This window comes from Rhodnius prolixus, unplaced genomic scaffold (assembly GCF_049639745.1).
Source record: "Rhodnius prolixus isolate KJV_2025 unplaced genomic scaffold, Rpr scaffold_3, whole genome shotgun sequence".
NCBI lineage: Eukaryota > Metazoa > Arthropoda > Insecta > Hemiptera > Reduviidae > Rhodnius > Rhodnius prolixus.
In genome coordinates this window covers 49,657,356-49,678,594 of record NW_027411603.1, presented here as the reverse complement: position 1 = coordinate 49,678,594, position 21,239 = coordinate 49,657,356, and the positions used below count along the sequence as shown (strand labels likewise).

At 32.5% G+C, this 21,239-nt stretch overlaps 1 protein-coding gene across 9 annotated transcripts; it reads left to right on the top strand.

The window, feature by feature from the left end:
• The first annotated feature begins 119 nt into the window (after nt 1-119).
• Nucleotides 120-17,374, top strand: Srrm1 (Serine-arginine repetitive matrix 1). 9 transcript variants are annotated; one of them, XM_074126581.1, is made up of 17 exons: nt 120-442; nt 2,182-2,271; nt 3,648-3,773; nt 4,007-4,177; nt 4,289-4,380; nt 4,472-4,588; nt 5,957-6,043; nt 6,198-6,323; nt 12,065-12,255; nt 12,414-12,544; nt 13,138-13,463; nt 13,545-13,626; nt 13,704-13,889; nt 14,598-14,701; nt 14,812-14,940; nt 15,908-15,965; nt 16,108-17,374. In XM_074126581.1, exons 1-17 carry the CDS (start codon nt 431-433, stop codon nt 16,639-16,641), a joined length of 2,562 nt encoding a protein of 853 aa, XP_073982682.1. In that variant the 5' UTR covers nt 120-430; the 3' UTR covers nt 16,642-17,374. The 9 variants fall into 9 exon arrangements, with proteins under 9 accessions (XP_073982682.1, XP_073982685.1, XP_073982684.1 ...); XM_074126583.1 differs by having other exon boundaries at nt 121-442; nt 13,563-13,626; nt 13,728-13,889; XM_074126577.1 differs by lacking the exons at nt 120-442; nt 2,182-2,271 and adding an exon at nt 2,915-3,143.
• The last annotated feature ends 3,865 nt before the right edge of the window (nt 17,375-21,239 follow it).

Below are 21,239 nucleotides of genomic sequence, written 5' to 3'. Positions count from 1 at the left end.
TTCCACCACTAGAGTTCAATTTATTTTTTTTATGTTACTATTGTTTTTTTAAAAATTATTTAATTTATTATTCTTTTTTAATTAAGGACGCTTCTTCTTGCTAGCAGTGGTTACAATGGTTAGATCTTCTCTAGCGTGGGTAGACCCTCGCCATTTTGCTTCCTCGTGAATGAAAAGCTACACTTCTGCCAGTCTATGCGACAGTTTGAGTAGAGCAGTATAGTTTATATTTTATGTTCTGAAAAAACAATATTTTAGTGATAGTTAAGTGCTAATTTACTTTAAGTAATAGTGTTTTATTTAAAAACTTAGATAAGAGACAAGTAATTTCATGTATATTAATTTAATCGATTCGCTCTTCACACCCTGTGGCGTTGCAAGTTTAGCTTTGTACATAAATTCCTACTAAAACCTTTGTTTTCAGCTGAAAATGATGTATACGGTACGTAAACATTTTATTTTACTTATAAAATTTAAAATACAATTATTTTTTTTTTTAATGGACTTCTATAAAATTTGATGCTAATAAGTTGAAGGTTATTTGTTTTTGCCGCATTCTTAGGAGGAGTTGTATATATTGTGGCGATCAATACAATAAATTTGAATTAAGTTGGATAATAAATAAAAAAAAAATGAAAATGGCTATGAAAATATTTGCATAAAATTATGCAAATATTTTGCCAATGAGCCAACATTTCTAATTCGTTTACTGGCCCTATGTGTCTGCATTTCAAAAGCTCATAGTGCTTTAAATGAAAGTTAAGTAATGAAAGTCCCTGAATCTTTATATTATTCGAATCACTTATTACCGAATTCACCTGATTGTCAAAAGCTATACCCATACTTAAGAAGCAGGCATACTAAGCTAGAAATCTAATCCTCCAAAGTCTCTTGTTATCTGTCCTTGGTACCAACAATCACGGAAATAAGTAGACAGTTTAATCTGAAGAAGAAAAGCTACTTCTTGCTGTCTAATATCGTCATCTGGACATCTCAAGTATTACGTCCAGTGTTGTAATAACTTGTTTTCGAAGAGCAGACAAACGTACTTTTATTTGTGTTTTAACAATCCATGATACTTTCTGTAATTCATTGTATGCCCATCACTTGATACAAGCAGGCAGTAAGTAATTAATGCAAATTAAATGGCTTTAATTAATTGCGAGTGGGAAAAGAACATATCTTTCATTTCCCAACTGGAACCAATTTTTTGCTATAATACTTGTTACTTAGAGCGATCTCCATTAGCTTCCATTTTATATTTTAGATGGTGGGTTGAAAATCTAACACAGATAACTCTTTTATGTAGTAGAAGTAAGATATCGCTTCAAATGCCGAGTTTTTTTTTTTTTTTATCTGAAAACCTTGCAACTAAATGTGCAACTTTACTGAAGCGGTTTTTCAGGTTTTTGAGAATTTATTAAAATTCGCTCCAATAAAATTTCTTTAATCCTCGAATTAAAAGTGCTTTACTTTTAAAGTGTAAAAGTGCCAGTTCAGGACAAGTACAGTTTCGGCCATCCAAGTAAAATAAAAAAAAATCTAGAAATTCAAATTCGTAAAGAAATTATCTGATCGAAAATAGCTTTAACATAATTATAAAACTTCTTAGTTGAATATATACATTTATATTTTTTAAATCAGCGTTTTTCTGCACGTTTTCTTTATAAATAACTTGTAAACATCCAGTTTAGTAATTTTCTACAACTGAGTATTTTTCGCGTAGCTGACGGCGTTTCATATTAATTACACAACTTTCTAGGAAACTTAACCGGCTCGGGATGAAATTTTTAAATATTATTACTTCTAACGTCAAAAAAAAAAAAAAAGACCATTATTTTAAACTAGTAGTAAGTAGTTGAATTCTTAACAGTTTACAAAAACTTTTAGACAGACTGCTGGATTGTTTCAGATCGTTCATTATGAAACGTAAACATTTATTTGTACTGTTTTGAAAGTCTTGTTTTATAAATTACCCGTATTCATAAATTTATTTCTTTATCCAAAAAATTTTATAAGAGATCTTTACTAATTAAAGTTTGAAGTTATGTAATCGTTATATACAATGCCAATATTGCATTTATTTATGAAATTTTTTAAGTTTCGTCCACAACTTTGGTCATTAACGCCTCAGAATTATTTTACTATTACTATTTTTTTGTTATCTCTTTTTATTTACAGGGGACTACAGCAGAACAGGATAATCGCTTCAGCGATAAAGAAAAAAAACTGATGAAGGTTATGAAATTTGGCGATTGCCTTACCAAAAGGGTAAAAATTTAATTATTTAATTTGATTTTTATTTTCTCCGCATAAGGGTATTCATGAATCTATTGCTATGTATGTTTTATGCTTGCGCTGGGTAATGCTAATGTTTTACTCCATGTTGACCATAACAAGCCCTTCGCACTGGCAAAGACTGTTCAAATGCTGTTTTCTTCCTCCACCTCATGCCAAAGCTGACATGGTGTCAGATCTATCCTGTTTTCGCTTCCATAGCGAGTGGGTTTTCCCACTCTTCGGGAACTGAAGCAGAATGTTTTAAAAGGCCAGATTTCGTATAGCTCCACAACAGTTTTGAAAAGTACTATTGTTGATTACTCATTGCGACTTAGGATCGCTTGACTTGTTAAACTCGGAATTCGTTCAAAAGAAATCGAAGGAGATTGGACTTTAAAAAAAAAAAAAAAAAAAAAACATTCCTAGCAACATCGCCATTCAGGCCAAGCGAAATAGAGAGTATTTAGCCACAATCACGCAACTTAATATGATTTAGGTAAACCATATACGTAGCAGTCATCCTTTAATATAAACATGTGTAGTTAATCTGCCACGTAAATACTTCTTTTTTAAAAAAAACATCTGAAGTAGAACGACTAGAATTTTTTGCTTATCTTAAATATTCATACAATTGATTTCCTGTTAAATGTGGAGTGACTGTTTTTTCGTAAATAAGTTTCGGCTTTGACAATAAACCACTTTTGAAGATTATTTAAAAAAAAATGGTATATAGTGTAGCTGAAGTCCCGCTCAGTTCTAAGTTACAGTATGATCAAAAGATGAAGAAGTCATTTATGGAAAACAAGATCAGAATTTATTGCCTGATTCCATCTCTATTCGAACCCAATCAGCAATTCTATACAGTATGTTCTTAGGAAGCAAGATTTGATTAAAATACTTTAGAAATTGGTTAAAAAACAATTTCGCAATTTGTCGCAATTTATAGATATCAAGAATACCTAAATTGCGGAGATTAGTTTTATTTAATTTAGTTTTAGGATTAATAAAACAAAATTTACTAAACAAGAGTACTGCGCAGATGATGAAGTTACCCTAGATCAGTCATATAAATAGCGATTATTTATAATCGATGTAGTTAATATTTTCTGATCATATACAAAAATTAAAACTTGTTTGGAATTGTGTAGGAAGTGAAAACAACAAAAAGTAGTTTCTTAATGTAGTTTCTGTGATTTATAAAAAAAAGTGGAGTCTATGAGTAATTTTTCAATATTAGGAAACTTTATTAATCCTAAATAATAAATAATAAAATATAAATAAATAGAAAAATCGTTGAATAAGTAGTTTTTATGTTTTAAAAAAAATCCTAATTCGTTTCAACTCATAATTTAATCTGTAATTTTTAGGTTGATATGTCCAAAGTCAAATTGGACACAATAAAGCCATGGATCGCAAAGAAAATTACGGAAGTTCTCGGTATGGAGGATGATGTAATTGTAGAATTTGTTTTCAACCAACTGGAAGATGAGAAGGTTAGTTTGGAGATGAAGAAACGGGTCTATCATCAGACTTAGTTGCATTTTTGAAACTTGGCTAGTTTCGTACCATATATTTTTTTAAAAATTAATTATTAATTCTTCCAGCTAATTAGCTAAAATTCCAAAGTAGCTAGCTTTTTTCTTTTCTTTTTATTTAATTTTTAATTTTAATTAAAAAAAAAAAACAGGGTTAACGAAAATGCCGACTTTATATTTTTGTATTTCAGTTTCCTGACCCTAAAAAAATGCAGATTAATTTGACAGGATTCTTAAATGGGAAAAATGCTCGCGTTTTCATGACTGATCTTTGGGAGCTTCTACTATCTGCTCAAGATTCACCTACAGGAATACCTGAAATTTTAATGGAAATGAAAAAAGAAGAGATAAAAAAGAGAATGGTATTTGGTTTTCTTAAAATTTCTGTGATTTAAAAAAAACACCAACAAGAAAAGATTAAATCCACTGTACAATAATAAACTAAGTAATTTTTTGATAATTAATTTTTACAGGAGGAACAGGAGCGGATGAATGAAATATCCAAGAAGTTGGAGAAACGTGAACGAGAGGAAAAGGAGCGAAGACGAGATCGTAGTAGAGACAGGTAATTATCTAGATTTGGGAAGTATTAAAAGTAAAACAAAATTGACGGGAAACATCACTATTATTTTCTTTTTTCTTTTTTTTTTGTCTAGAAAAAGAAGCAGATCAAGAGATCGCAGAGATAAGGACCGGGATCGAGACAGAGATAGAAGAGATCGTGAAAAAGAAAGATCTAAGAGTAAACGATCATCCACAAGATCACCGTCTAGGTAAGCAAAATTTAAGAAATTTTACATTGGTCTGAAACTGAGAACCACAGCTAAAGAAGTCGTTTGACATGGAAAAATTTGTAGGAATGTAGTTTGTTATGCGAAATACGAGGTCTGTAAATTAAGTAATGAGACTGATTTTTTTATTCAAAAAGAATTACAATTCTATATTGTCACCTTCAAAATAACTTTCTTCTGAAGCCACACAGCGCTGGAGACGTTTCTTCCACTCCTCATAGCTGTGCTCGAACTCCGATACTGGAATAGCCTTCAGCTGGTCGGTTACAGCCGTTTGAATGTTTTCGACTGTCCCAAAATGAGTTCCCTTGAGGTAATTTTTCAACTTCGGGAAGAGAAAAAAGGAATATTTTTACTGGCCAAAAACTAGTTTATTGAAATTGCTGTGTGACAAGGAGCATTATTGTTGTAATGCATCACCCACTTGTTCTTGATGTTTGGTCTCACACGAATGGCCCTTTTTCGAAGTTTTTCAAGTACCTCTCGGTAAAAGTGTTGATTGACCGTTTGACCTTGAGGTAGAAACTCTTTGTGGACGATTCCTTGGATATCGAAAAAACAATTCAGCATGCATTTGATCTTCGACTTCGCCATACTTGCAATTTCAATAAACCAGAGTTTTTGGCCAGTAAAAACATTCCTGTGGCTCCTCAGCCTCCTTATTCGCCTGACTTGACTTCCTGGTGACTTTTTTCTCTTCCTCAAGTTGAAAAATCACCTCAAGGGAACTCATTTTGGGACAGTCGAAAACATTCAAACGGCTGTAACCGGCCAGCTGAAGGCTATTCCAGAATCGGAGTTTGAGCACTGCTATAAGAAGTGGAAGATACGTCTCTAGCGCTTTGTGGCTTCAGAAGGAAGTTATTTTGAAGGTGACAATATAGAATTGTAATTCTTTTTGAATAAAAAAAAATTAAAAAATCAGTCTCATTACTTAATTTAAAGACCTCGTATGCTCTTTCTATATAGTTTTTTTTTTTTTTTTGCTTGTCTAAATATTTTGGAACAGCCACTTAGACTGAGTGAAATGAATATCTTTAAAAAAATTTGGAATATAGACTTTAAGAATACCAAGAAATTAAGAATTTAATTACTAAAGTAGTCGGCATTGGCTTGTCATTGTCATACCTCTCTCCTCAGATGGCTCGTATTTTAACCCCTCTCTATGAGCACTCTCATCATGCGAGAGAAGGTATTTTCATGGTTATTAGTGAAAAATGGTCCATTATTAATATACACGGATAATTAGTATAAATTAAGCAAATCTCTAGAAATAAAAGTCACAAAAAAAAAATCATTAGCAGTGTTCAGATTTTAATTGTAGAATAACGTGGTGATATTGTCAAACAGGTCTGACAGAAAAGAACATTCCACAAAGAAAGAAACTGAAAACAATGCAGATAACAATGGACGCGATAAATCCGCCTCTCCCGATAAGTAAGCATTTTACTTGTTTGTTTTGATGATAATTTTAAATAGGATTTTCTTATCATAAATTTATTTGATTCTTTCTAAGTCGAATCTTTTAAGATAATAACATGCATGGGTGCAAAGTATAATTCTAATTATTTATTCTTCTTATTCAAACTAGGGTACTGTCAAATGTTCAAGCAAAATTGGTAAATCTAGCTGGTACTGATGAAAAGAAAACTTCAAGATCACGATCTGCTTCTTCTGGGTCATCAAGGTCACGATCCCGTAGCAAGTCAAAACCAAGGTGAGTTTCCTTAGTCCTTTAATTTAAAAAAAAGAAGAAAAAAAAAACCTTGTGGATTCTGAAAGAAAAGATTCAGTTGACGTTAAATGTACAATTCATTGATTTTTTTGTTTACATCGGCACATTATTGGTCGAAGGTTGTTTACTATTCTGATACCACTTTTTAAGGCATTTCGGCTTTATTATTGTAAAGAATATTTAAAAATAAAATGGTAGCAATGATAGTTCTATTTGAGCTGCGATGAGAAAAAATACGAACTAAATAACAAATAACCAAAAGATTTGAAGTAAATTTAAACAAACCCAGCAATAATTATGTACAAAATTTTGGATATCTATTTATTTTTTAATGACAAAATTGTAGCAATTGGCTAAATTAGACGTGTCTGTCCTAAAGTGTTGTTCTGTTTCACTATGTGGCACATTTCTAGAAAGTTACGTTTGTATTGGTTCTTATCCCTATCGAGTACTGTCACATTCTGGAAGTCAAAGTTATGTTTATTTTCAATGTGGTGTCGTAAGTAGCGCGTACATATAGAGCCTACATATAGAGTTAAAACGTTACTAATAGTGTACCTTCATTCGTGGGATGCTAGCTAAGTTTCGGTTTTGCTTTATTTAGAGTGCTATGTTTAGTATGTTTTCAAGAAAATTAAATGAAATAAAAAAAAAAAGCGGAAAACAAAAAAATTCAGCGAAGTATTTCAGGTTGAGATATTGCGTTAACTTATCGCTAAATGTGATTTAGGTCCCAAGTTAATATCTAAACGAAACGAAGTGTAAACTTTCAGCTATTTTTGCTTGTTCAATTTACGAAATTAACTGTTTCCTAACATTTTTTTATATATATTTTTTTAAATATTGCTTTTTTTTAAAAAATGATTTAAGGCGCGTCAGCATCTAATGTTATTGGCACCCGGAGCTTTTTTCAGTGCACTGCCGGCCTCCCGTTACAGACAACACTGTCCATCACCGGACAGTGAGCTGTAAGAAGCTCCTAGTGAAAATCTAAGGGTCATCAGTCATCAGTACGCTATCCGCATAGCTAATTCCTTCCCTAAAACATTGCTGTGCTTAGTAACTCGTGTTACTCATGGCCTGACGTGCAATTTAAACTCTCCTTGTTAGCAGAATATTGTGAAATGAATAAATTGGTAGTTAACACTTCAAAAACTGTAATAGTACCCTTTCAACAGAACTGGTAGAGTGAAAAAGCACAATGTCTTTACATTTAAAGATACTCCTATAGAAGTTAGAAATAACTTCACTTATCTGGGGGTACCTCTTGCATCTTCTGGGAAATTTAAAATAGCCTGCGATCACTTTGTCTCAAAATCCTCTATAGCTATTCCAAGAGTTTTAAACATACTCTCATTCTACAAGTCAGACACCTGGCAGTCTAAAATGACTCTTTACTACACTATTATTTCTGCCATTCTCCTGTATGCTTCTGAACTTTGGGCGTTGAACTACTTTACGTTAGTTGAGCGCGTACAACTGAAATTTTTAAAATTATTGCTACATTTACCGCGCAATACACCCAACAGTTATGTTCGCCTTGAAGCCGAATGCCCGCAGATTAAAACTGAAGATCTTTAACAAAACTATAAAATTTTGGCTGAAGCTTTTACAGATGGATAACAGTTTACTTTTGAAGATATGTTACAGGAGACTTATGAGCTTGTCGGATAATCCAGGCATCCCTTATAACTGGGTGGTTTTCATTAAAGTTATGCTTTACTCTATAGGGGCAGAGGATGTCTGGGAGCTACAGAGTGCTGAATTTCTATTTTGTAACCTGAAAAATCTCAACTCTAAATTTTATAATAACTGTTTATCTAAAGACATTAGTGAGGTACTCAATTCTACATTTAATACCAATTATATATTAATATGTCCTTTGGCCAATGGCAAGTCATATGTTAAGCTCAAGTGTAATATTTCAAAGATCAGACTGATAGCTCAGATTAGGGTAGCCAGTACTAAATATCCTAGGATTTTTCACAAAGGAATAAACCATGTATATGACCATGAAAGGGTTTGTTTTACTTGTGCTGAAAGAAAAAGAGACAATATTAATCACTTCATGCTGGAATGTCCTTTCTACAATTCACTTAGAAAAAGAGTATTAAATAGGTACATAAGCTCTATTAACTCTGACGTTTACACTAATTTACTCCATATTGACTGCAAAGATAAATTAAACAGTTTGTTTTATTTCATTTCTGGTGCTCCAGATGAGAGGTACAGATTTGTAAAACTTATATTCAACAGCTATAAAGAAATTCCGTCGCCGAATCAAACTTGAGTTAATTTTTGTAAATATACCGTTATCATTATTTTTTCTTTGTTTTTTTTAAAGAAATAATTGTAACAAGGGGTGATTTTAATTTTGTATTTCATACTTTTAGTTTGTATTTATCTTTTTAGTGGAAGTAGCTATTTCTTTTTATTGTTATCACTAGCAGAGGCTAAACTCTTGCTATAGAAATGTAAATATATTTCTTATAAGCAATAAAACAAATAAATAAAAAATAGTAACTCGTGAGTTCTTGTAAGATAGATTACAGCGCGATATGACGGTGTTGTGAATAACGTCAACTGAATCTGATTGTCAATCTGTTTGTGGATATATTATGTAAATCTGAGTAATAATATTTGTTATTGATAACATTGTTGTTTCTTTTTCACTATATTTAAATCTGGTCTGATAGTTTACATTGCAGGTTCTCCACTTAAAGCCACTTTTGATGGAGTTATATTTATTATGTTCTTAAAAAAAAAAAAAATTATTACTATTATTAAAGTCAATATCTACAAATCTGAACATAATAAATGTTTCTGTACATCAGCGCAAAACAGAATGGAAACGTGGAAAAATTTGAAGGCCACCATTTCTGGTTGTCACAATTTTTTTTGTTTTCCTTTACCCAAGTCAAATTTAGGGTACTTCTAGGCGGAGGAGATTTATAGAAATGTTATCATTTCTCAACAGCAGCAGATGAAACGTGGATTTTTTTTTTTTTGTGCCGGGTTGTTTATGGATGCAGTTTCCCGATTTGTTTACTTAATTGTAAGTCAGCTACCTCAGAGAGAAGGCTACTTTTTCTGAGCTGAAGTTTTTTTTTTTTTTTTTTTTTTTTAGATTTATTTATTGATTTTGATTAATTTTGTATCTCAACAGGATTTGAGGTAATATCTCCTATGTTATAGATTTTATTTATTTAATTATTAAATTTTATTTGTAGTTTCAATTATATTGAGAAAGAAAAATGTAAAGACGAAGTTTTCTTATTTTCTTCTATTTTTATTTTTTTTTAAAAAAAAGAATGACCGTTCCACATTTAAAGAAAACCTTTGTGCACTTAGAGCCTTATTATTAAACTCCGTTTTTATCATTTTGCTGAATGGAACTACTGTTACAATCATTACGACAAGGGCTTCTTTATCAAGTAGAAGTTGAATTCTTGCACCTCAATTGTTGGATGAATATTCAAAATGGTCAAGTTAAAGAAAACAAGGCTAGAATGATCCCCGGATAAAGTTCAGTTAAAAGTTTTCTTTCGAAAGCTTAATTGGGTTTAGAGAAAGATTAGTGGGCTTTATTTTTGGAATCTAGCCGCGGCTCTAAGTGCAAAAAGATTATAAAGGTGTTTTTTTGAAGTAAAAATATTGAGTAAAACGATATTTTGGTGAGAAAGTATTGGAATAGCTTTTAAGGTTTTTGCTTACTGATGGAAAAAGTCCAGAAGAATGGCTTTCTGATAATTTTTCAAACATTCGTGCATTTTTTAGAGAATTTTTACTGAACAATATATTTAAATAAAATAAATAATGTAGAAAAATGTCGATTTCTGGGTTCTTTTTAGTACAAAATTATTATTAAATTAGTTATTATTGAAGTAAATGCGAGAAATATAGATTTTTTTTGAAAAAAATTTATTTAATAATTTTATAAACTTTTAAGACCCGAAAATATCGGAGATAATTGACGCCCTTCATCAGTGCACTGCCATACTCTTCACTGTGTTCTCTCGTTTCTGGTAACACATTCAATCACCGGTTGTGAGAATCCAATGCACTACCCACAGGGCAAATTTCTTTCCAGTTTCTTTTCTTGGAACTTCCGTTTCAAAGAGCCCTTCTTAGTGGTGTGCAAAACTTCATACAAAAGCTTCCAATTTCACATGAATGTCCGTGTTTTTAGTTTATATTCCAGAAATAAAAGACTGGCTATCAATACAATCTCGGAGTTAATTTGTTTATCGCTGAAAAATTGAATGTTCTCGGACTAGAAGCGAGAAAATTCATTAAAATGCGAATTGATCCATAACTTTCCTGTTCGAGATTAGCAGAAACTTTCTTTTCCTGTATTCGGTAGAAATTTTAGAAATAATCAAAATATGGGAAATCTGTCGGCATAAGGAAAAGTCTCGGGGAAAAAAAAGTGAAATTAATATTTAGTTTTGTACTGACTGTTGCATGTAAAAAAGAATAAAAGAAAAGTTAAATTTACTAGAATCGCAATGGCCTTTAAATGACTTTTTCCAATAAATATTTTTGCTTTGTATTTTTATTATGTTTAAAAATAAATAATTATTGTATTTGAAGTGATTTTCAGTTAAACACAGGTAATTAATTGGATAATTGCAATATTTTTTAATTCCATTATTTAGAACATGTTATTTTGTTCAGTTTGGTCAAGTTTTAAATGCTGCAGGAATGACGTGTGTGATGTCAGAGGCGGTCATTCGTGGGCCTTCTTCTCCTTCAGCCTGTCGCAAGTCATTGCAGTTTTGGTCTTCAGCTTGAATGCTGCCCTACGCGCGCAGGCTGTTGTTGCGGTTGGTTCTTCGCCCGGCTTCATCAACCACATCAAACTGCTTCCAGGTGCTTCTGCCAGCAGCCACAGCTAGCAGCTGTTTGTGGGTGTTTCCTACGGACATAGTCTCATCACCAGGGGTTTGATCGACGAGTGTACTCAACTCACACACACACACAAATCCAAACGAGTGAGAGAGAATGAGCCTTTGATGAGCCAACTACTCTACATGGTCTTCAAATTGGTGTTCGGGAGTCTATGAGCTTCATCCTCTGCTGTATGATAAAAAAAAAATCAACAACCGATCCGCACAGATGCTGTACCATCTTCAAAGGCAGAGGTAGCAGAAACACCGGGTGGATGATCCTAGAATATTTCAACAAGCTGATGGAGCTCAAATCCAGGCACAGATGGATCCAGCTCTATCTTAAAAGAGAGAGAACTTGCAGCCACAGTTAACTCCCCCAGCTTCTGCAACACAGTTGGACCATACACAGAATCTCTTGAGGGAAACCATTCTTGTGGGTGGTGGTGGTGGTTGGTGACTTCTAAGTGGCGGTTACACTTGCAAAGCGACGTCCGTCCCCATTTTGGAGCTACCTCAGGCAACCTTATTTACACCTCGGTTATACTACTTCAAATAAATATTTTTCCTTAAATTGCCAAATATGAAAAAATAAATCATGTTCTCTGTTTTAAAAAAAGAGGAAACATAAAGTATATTATCGTAAGCTTCAAAAAAGCTTGCAATAATTTAGTTTTTTCTTGAAACATTTCCACTTTTAAGCTTAGCTTTACATAAATACCACAAACATTTGACCGTTTTTAGTTTTATTTCTTTTTTTTACTTTTATCTGTTCACAAAATTAAATTACATTTTTTTTTGCTGGCTTTTATTTATTTGGTTACTTATTTCTAGGTCTCCAAATAAGAATGGTGCCAATAATGAGAAAAGGAGATCTTCCTCTGACAGTTCGGATTCATCTCCAGAGAGAGGTAGCAAAACTAAGGAAACAAATCGTAAATCATCTGCCTCCAGATCTCGTTCTCGATCGAAGACTGCCAACGATAAAAATGCAAGAAGTAGTAGCTCTGATTCTCATGCATCAGGTCAGTTTAGTGTTGTAATATTATTATTTATTAATGATTCATTTTTAAAATATTCAAGTTCAGACCAAAAAAAAAGTAAAGTTTTAAGGATTAGGTCATAGTTCTGATAGTTGTAATCAGAATCTAAATGTACTGAAACTTCCATTTCATTTTTTCAGAAGAAAAACAAGTTAAAAAGAATGATTTTGAAATACGCAAAAAGGAGGATAGTATTCAGAAAAAAAGACAATACAGAAGTAACAAAGACGAATCTTCTAGCGACTCTGATGAAGCTAAGAGCAAACGCAAGGTACTGGAATTATTTTTTTTTTAGATTGTAATAAAAATACGAGTTTATAGGTAACCCTCGATTAATTCGGTTTTAAGGTGGGTTCCTCGAAAATGAGCTTACAATTCAGTAAATCTACCGATTCATGCGAAACCGTATTTATTTTGAGCGTTTACAATTAAGAGTGGCTTGTCTCAATAAATAATAATTAATTCGGCAGTTAAGTTTGAATATTTGATCGTTTGTGAAGTTTCTATTCTGCAGTACACATTTTGCTTATATAATGTACGCAAGAATTCAGGCAACTTAAGTTTACAATTACGATGTACCACGTAAATACATGTTTTTTTAGCTTCTTTGGTTATAATCTTTTCCGAGAAGTGTCCATTCTTTTAATACATGATTTCGTGATTGTAATATTGTAAAAAATAAATAAATAATGCTAATTTTTACATTTGTTTCACCCAGCCGTGTGAAATTCAAGGCTATGTGAATGCAAGTTTTTCCACTCTTCATCAACCATGTTGTATCGAAATCGTGTAAATCGAGGGGTACTTTTACAAGAATTGGATAATATGCAATGGTTTCTTACCTCTTGAAACGTTAATTTATAGGATGTAGCAGAACGTCACAGATCTGGATCAGCTAGAAAATCTACGGACAGGCGTCGAAGATCGGGCTCTAGAAGAAGATCACTTTCTCGAAGGAGGTCAGGATCTCGACGAAGATCCAGCAGAGGTAGACGGTCCAGGTCTAGGTCACGTCGTAGGTCACGGTCTAGGCGAAGATCTTCTGGCCGTAGACGGTCTCGCTCTCGAGATCGTCGTTACAGGCCGACCAGAAGATCTTTAGAGAGAGAAAGAGAACGTGAACGCGAACGACGCGAGAGAGAGCGTGTAGCCAGAAGAAGACCAGTTAGAAGGTCTCCACCAAGAAGAAGGTAAGACATATTTATTATTTAGTAAATTTGATTCAGTTTTCTAGTATCCATTTTGAATAGAGATCATTTATATATCAATAGATCATTTGTAACTTATAGAGACTCCCGAAGAAGATCCGGCAGCAGAAGAAGAACAAGATCTCGTACAAGATCCAGGTCTCATGTGAGTATTTTGGCAATAAATATTTTTTTAACTTAAATTCTAGCAAGCTAGCTAGAAAAGAACTAAGCAATATTCAGTATTCTGTTTGTACACATTCACAGGATCGCAGGAGATCAGAGCGAAGAGACAAGGAGCGGCAAAGGAAGGAAAGGTCGAGGAGCAGGGAGAAGGTCAGGGATAAGAGGAAGGAATCTGGCAGTTCCAGTAGCCCATCGCCAGATAGCAGTCATCCAAACATTGTGGAAAGCACTGTGGACAAAAGGGTTGGTTATTAAATTAATAATTCAAGTTTTTGATTAATATTTGTGGCGAAACTTTTTTTATTACTCATTAGCTGAAGGGTCTTCTAGTCAATGGTCCTTACCAGTTTTTCTTAATCTTTGAGTCGCGTTTAATGTCGCGAAAGTGTAAGAAGAAGAAGCGGCTGAGTGAATTCGAAACGATTTGAGTAGTAAGTCAACGCAGATCCCCTGCCATCTCTATCCCTTCTCGATATGTTCTATCCCAGTGAAGATTTACCTCGCATCCTCTCTATACATACAGAATAACAGTGCCTTTTTGGGAGCTGTAATCTCATAGCTACCAAATCTTCCTAAGTATTATTAATATTACTCACTTTCCAATTCATCCTTTTTTCAAATTGTTAAGTACTCTCTCTTCCAGCTTACCCTGCCTAAATTTTTGCGTTTCAAATCCCTAAATCATGGTTTCCCCACTTCCTTCAGCCTGGACGCAGCTCTTCTCCAGTAATTCATCGCGATGGAAAAGAGTTGCTCAGAAAGAAGTAATTGTCTATACCCTACCTTGCAGATTTCCACAGAAAATGTCAAGTTTATCTCCCGCTTAAAAATTGTCGGAGAGGGAAGAAGATATCAAAGAGAGCTATTATTATCACAGAATCCAAAATTTTTGCGTGAAATTAACTTAATTGTTAATTTAGTATACTCAAGTTTATTTATTTTTGTTTTTAGAATCAACGATCTCTCTCAAGAACACCTTCACCGTTTAAGAAAACTGAAGAAAAACATGAAAAGAACGACAAAGCTTTCAAAAAAGACGTTAGGAAAAGAGATCCGTAAGTTTTTTTTGTTTTTTACGTTTCAATGTTATTGTAAGTTTACTGTCCAGTTTTTTGGGTACTTGTAATGGTTTTTTACTTATTTATTTATTTATTTTTATAAATAGTTCATCCTCGGAAGAAGAAAGAAGTTCTCCAGAAGTGAGCAAAGATAGACTGAGAAATATTGCTTCTCCAGTTGTATCACAGTCAAAATCTAAAGAGAGGAAACGACGAGATTCTACCAGTATCGACAGGTTAGTTCTTCTAATTAAAAAGAGTGTATTCGAGATTGATTAGAGCTAATGGTATAGAGAGAGCTAGGTGCAAAAAAAACTGCTGGGCAACACTTATACAGCTACAGTACTTGTTGTTTTCTACCGATTGGACTTTTTGTTATTTGGCTTTAAAATTATAAAAGGGCTTTTGATCGATGTGTCGACTATTTGATAGATACCGTTCGCTAATAACTATAATCTAGTACAGGGATGGCGAACTTTTTTGAGACGTGGGTCAAATTTTGTTCATTTTTTTTTTTCTAGTACTAGCTCTTGGGGTCACTATAGCCCATTTGCGCAAGAGTTAAGTTTAAAAATTTTTAAACTGAATATTTTCAAAACTAAACATCTTTAAAATTCAGTTGGCTTAACGGGTAAAACGGGACGAAACAAGTGCTATGGAAGTCTCTTTTTACAAACATAACTGAACAAAACCTTACAAAAGTGTGTTTTATCTGAAGAAAAATCTAAATATGGGTTATTTGCTTTGGGTTGTCGATTTTTTTAACAAACCAAATGTGAGTAAAATTATACATTTTTTTTTTGGTATTTTGTAAACACTTTTGCTTTATTTCAAATACTACAAAAGCATTTGTCATCATTTGCGTTTTAGAACTGTAATGATCCAAACTAAAGGTTATAAATAGCATTTAAATTGGTTTTGTGTCAATGCGTGATTGAAAAAAATTCAGATAGATTATAAATTATCCATACAATTAGAAAATCTAAATCAACCCGCGTAAACAAACAAATGGTTGCCTAGCAATTGTGTGGGCCAGTAAAAAAGCTTGCGCGGGTCATAGGTTCGCCATCACTGATCCTAGTGCAATTATGTGTAAAACACATGTACCTTTAATTTCAAGCTGTATTTGAAAAATAGATTTTCTCTTTAAAGAAACAGTTTGTTCAAATTTACGTTATTCATATCAATATTTTTTCATTACAGAGCAAAAGAGAAAGAAATTATGCAAAAGAAAGCGGAATCGCCTCATCGCAAAGCTGAAGTAAGTTTTTTTTTTAGGTTAATCAGTTTTTCCACAATCATACATTGATGATTTTATCTGTGGTGGTGGCACACATATTTTTGTCGGATCCCTGATCACATTTTATTATTATATTATACTAATTGTATTATTATTTTTACAGCTACCTTCTAAGAAATCCGCCCCAACTGAAAAACCAGAAGATTCAGATGATTCAGCCAAACAGGAAAAAGTGAAGAAAAAGGATAAAAAGAAACGAGCTGATTCCAGTGATTCTGAAGAGGAAGATAGAAAGCCGAAGAAAAAGAAAAAGTCCAAGAAGGAGGAAAGCTCTTCAGATGATGATGACGATGACGAGGAGGAAGTTAAACCGAAAAAGAAAAGGAAAAAGGATGGTTCATCATCGCCGGATGAGTCTGTCGTGAAGAAAAAGAAAAAGAAGAAGAAGAAGGCGAAAGCTTCCAGTTCCGATTCAGATGATAGCGATGTGACGGAGAAAAAGAAGAAAAAAGATCGGAAACATAAGAAGCATAAAAAACATAAGAAACATCGTAAATACAAGAAGCGTAAAGTTGAGGAAAGCGCTGATTCAGAAGATGGTTCAGAAACTGAAGAAGTTGAAAAGAAATTGAGAGAAAAAGCTTTGAAATCTATGAAAAAGTTAAGAGAACAAAGCTCGGATAGAAGTGACAGTTAAAAACAAAGAACAAAAACCACAAATGGTGGTGGATTTTTGAAACCTTTATTTTGTTCTTAATATAACTTCACCTTTTTTTTTTTTTTCTTTTTTCTGCAATTTTTAAACAATTAGTGACCCTTTTTTGTTATTAATTTTAGTTTTCTCCCAAAAGAAATAATAATAAAAAAAAATAGGTCTACCTAAGTTCTTTTTTGGGGATTGGATTCGAAACAGAAACAGGTTTTTTTGGGCAATGTAAATTCATAACTTATGCAATATAGTACCAGCTTTCGCTACTAGAGAGATCTCTAGGGAAAAACATAAGTTATATTTTCACTTATTTGTGTAAATACTATTTAATGTTGATTTCATTCGCTAAGTCAAAAAGAAAAAAAATAAACAAAAATTATAATTAAAATTTAGGTGCTATTTTGTTTAAAAAATCATTTAAATTATGTTCCATTATACTGTGTTTAATTAAAACAAAAAAAATTACATATCTCTACAATATGGCCATCGATTAATCGATTATGTAATGCTGCAATTATTCTTTTACTCGTTTTGATTGTATGAACCTTTTTTTTTTTTTTTTTTTTTTGTATAGTAAAAGTAATTTTTTTTCTTGAAGACTTTTTTTCTTAAGGAAAAATACTTATTGTATATTTTTAAGACTTATTATTATAATTTTTTTTTTTTTTTTTTTGTAATAATTTTAAGATAAAAATAAATTTATTTAGAGAATGTAACAGTTTTTCATTAATTTAATTCTCGTTTCCAAATTATGTAACGTATTGACGAAGTTGGGCAAAAAATTTTAAAACTTTAATTAAAATTTGTGGGATCATTTTTTGTTTTGTTTTTGATTTTTTGACTGGTCGAAATCGAGGGAATATTTAAACATGTCTAAACAGGCTCTTCATGTCTGGGATCATTTTGTCTTCCCTAACAGCAGCTATGGCAGAATAAAAGGTAACAAAATGCTTTTTTTTTTTCTTTTTTTTTTTAAGGCAAATTTTTACAATACTTTTTAAACTGCTCAGTGTTCGGCCATTTGAAGAAGACAAACTTACAAGAAGTCCTTCCTCACTCTTAAGTTCTAGTTCTGTCTGAAAGACCTTTAGTCAATTTATTTAGGCTTACCTAAATATCACACCTTGAGCTAACACCGTACACTCCAGCCTTACCTTTCTTATTTCAGGGAGACGTCGCGAGTCCTCAACAGTCATAAGTCTAATAACTACTTAGTAATTATTAATTACTACTTACGTATTACTTTATTTTATAGCTTAAAGAGAACATGTGACATAAATTTTTTGCAAAAATGTTCTCTGAAACAATACCATTAATTGATGAAGTGAAGCACTCTGAATGAAATATTATTTTTAAAATGAAAATGTAGCAAATTTTAATCTCAAACCAGAACCCCCGAAGGAAATACTGGATACGCCTCTGCATCTGATGCGCTACGAATTATTTACAAATTCATTAGAGAGAATAAAATAAAAATATAGGATGCAGCTAAACTCCATAGTTGCGATTTTAGTTCTTAATTACTCAAACAAGTACTATCATAACTACACTACTAATTACACCACTCTAAGCTCACATCAAATAACGAAGTCACATTCAGAGACCATTGTGTTGTTCTAGGAAGGAATGTCAGTACGCAGCGCTCAAGATATCCTTATCTCATGGAAGCCACGACGCAGAATGTAGTAGAAGAGTGGCTGGCATGACGAAGAAAGAAGGGAAAGAGGCTGCGCTATTCCTCAAATTGAATATTGGAAAAGATAGGGCTGGTTTTTTTCCACCAACATATTGGTAAATTGAGGCGCTGGGAGCCAACTGTAATTGTTCATGCCAATATGTTGGTTTTTTCCAGCCCTCATATAAAGTAATGGTTAATGTGCAAACAAGACCACTATAACAATAAATAAATAAATAAATAAATCTATACAGGGTGGAACCGGATAAGTGACGAAAATTTTTTTCTGTTAAACTACATTCAAAATGTAGTACATCGCCGCCTGAACGAGTGTCCTATCTCTATCTATTAGAAAGTTATGATTTTTTCAGGTTTTTTTCGACTAAACCCGACCTTACGTCATAAAAACACTATTTCTCAACTAGTGCCTCACTTATTTACATTTTTCACCTCATTTTCGGATTCAGCATTAAATTTCCTATAATAATAGATCATTTTCGTAGTTATTTAACTTTAATCAGATTCATTTATTACAATAAGAACGTTACTTTTTTTAGGAATTTAGAATTTTCATGAATTTTCAAAAATTAGCCTCTTCGACAAAATTGGTCTTAGAGGGTGTCAAATTTCACAAAAACTGCTCCATTTAATACTCTTTCTAATGGTCTTTTCGCATTGCTCCCACAGTTGTTGAATCTTCCTCACAACGTTAGCAGAAATTTAATTTATCAACAAGATGGAGCTCCACCTCATTATTCGGTGAACGTCAGAAGATGGTTGTCGCGCAACGTTTTCCTGAGTGGATATGGCGAGGTGGAACTATCGCGTGGCCACCGAGATCTCCTGACCTCAACCCTACAGACCACTTCGTATGGGGTTTTCTTAAGAGTGAGTTCTACAAGGTTGAGGTCAACAGTGAAGAAGAGGTGAGAAGACGGGTAATTGCTGCTTCAGAAAAACTGAAAGAACGATTATCATTTTCAGCAACAGTGGAAGCAATGCGAAAACGCGCTCGGTTATGCGTCAGGAATCGAGGTCGGCATTTTGAGAACATGATACATCAATGATTACTAAGTAATTATGTATTTTACATGCTTAAAGAAATGATTTTTGTTAATAAATAATAATTTTGATATGCGCGTACGCTTCATCCAGTCCCCTTTGCTTCCTTCGCTAACACCGTGTTTTTAAGCACTTTCTCAGTAATAGACCAAAGAAAACAGCTATTATTGAAACTGATTATTATACCATTGGAAAGAGTATTAAAAGGAGCAGTTTTTGTGAAATTTGACAGCCTCTAAGACCAATTTTGTCGAAGAGGCTAATTTTTGAAAATTCTAAATTCCTAAAAAAAGTAACGTTCTTATTGTAATAAATGAATCTGATTAAAGTTAAATAACTACGAAATTGATCTATTATTATAGGAAATTTAATACTGAATCCGAAAATGAGGTGAAAAATGTAAATAAGTGAGGCACAAGATGAGAAATAGTGTTTTTATGACGTAAGGTCGGGTTTAGTCGAAAAAAACCTGAAAAAATCATAACTCTCTAACAGATAGAGATAGGACACTCGTTCAGGCGGCGTGGTACTTACTACATTTTGAATGTAGTTTAACAGAAAAAAAATGTTCGTCACTTATCCAGTTCCACCCTGTATATTAAAGAATTAAGTAAGAGAAAGTCAGGTGAGTAATTTTTCAAATAAGATTTTTCTCATTTGAGAAAAACGAGTAGAAAGGTGACCATTCTCTTGATTTATCTATATTTTGCAATTCGTTCAATCCTGATCTATTGAATCAAAGAGCTGGCTCTATCTATTGAGGAAAGTTCGTACTAATTTGCAGAATGCCACTAGTTGATCACTTTATTTATATTTTATTATTTTGTGCATATTAAATTACAACAAAAGAAAATTTACAACAAAAATAATACAAAAACAGAAAAGAAAATAAATGAAACTTCTATTCCTACTAATCTATGCACATAGAAATGGATAAAATCCGTCTGTCAAGTCTGTATTTTACAGAAAGTGTTTTTAAATAAATAACCATATAATATACAATAAACAATTAATTAATTAACGTAAATTAAATAATAAATGTGTAATACATTTTAAATAATAATAATAAATTAACAGTTTCTTTTTCTTTTCTTCCTTATCTCTTCTATTTTTTCTAATAACAAAAATTAACTATTTTTTACGCCCTCGAAAAGGTAATTGTAAATAAACAACCACCTTTTCTAACAAAACAGAAACAAAAAAAGACAAAAAACAAAAGAACACCTGAAATAAATAATGACCAAAATTTAACTTCATAAAATAAAATAATTAAATTACCCTTACCAATTAAATTAATTTATTAACTCATTTCTGTAATAACTGGCTTGCCTTAGGTACATAACGAGATTTGACCAGTTTCCACCATTTAACAAATTAAAAACCTTTTCCTTAGTCAATTTTTTCTTTTTTAACCATTTGACCCTCCATTCAGATAGAACGTTATACACCCCAATGAAGTGATATGTATCCTCTTTTTCATTGGAAAGAGGGAACATCTAATAGTATTGTCTCGTTTCCAGTGTTTAAAATTCAGATTTAGGGATTCCAGTTCTAGCCTTACAAATCCATCTCATCGTATATAAATCACTATCATCATTCAAATATATAGTGCCGTCCCCGACAGAACAAAGCTTACCGTATAATTCATACCTTGATTGTAAACAATTATTTAAGGCTTCTTCTTTTTGAGCTTTTATTATGTCTTGCCTCAAACTTTGTAATTTTTGCCGCAATGATGGGATTAAAACTGTCCGGTAGGACAGTTGTATAAGGGTTGATCGTCAAAAACTGCACGAAAAAGCGTAACGTTGAAAAACTCCCAACTTTGACAATTTTTTTCTCTTTTTCT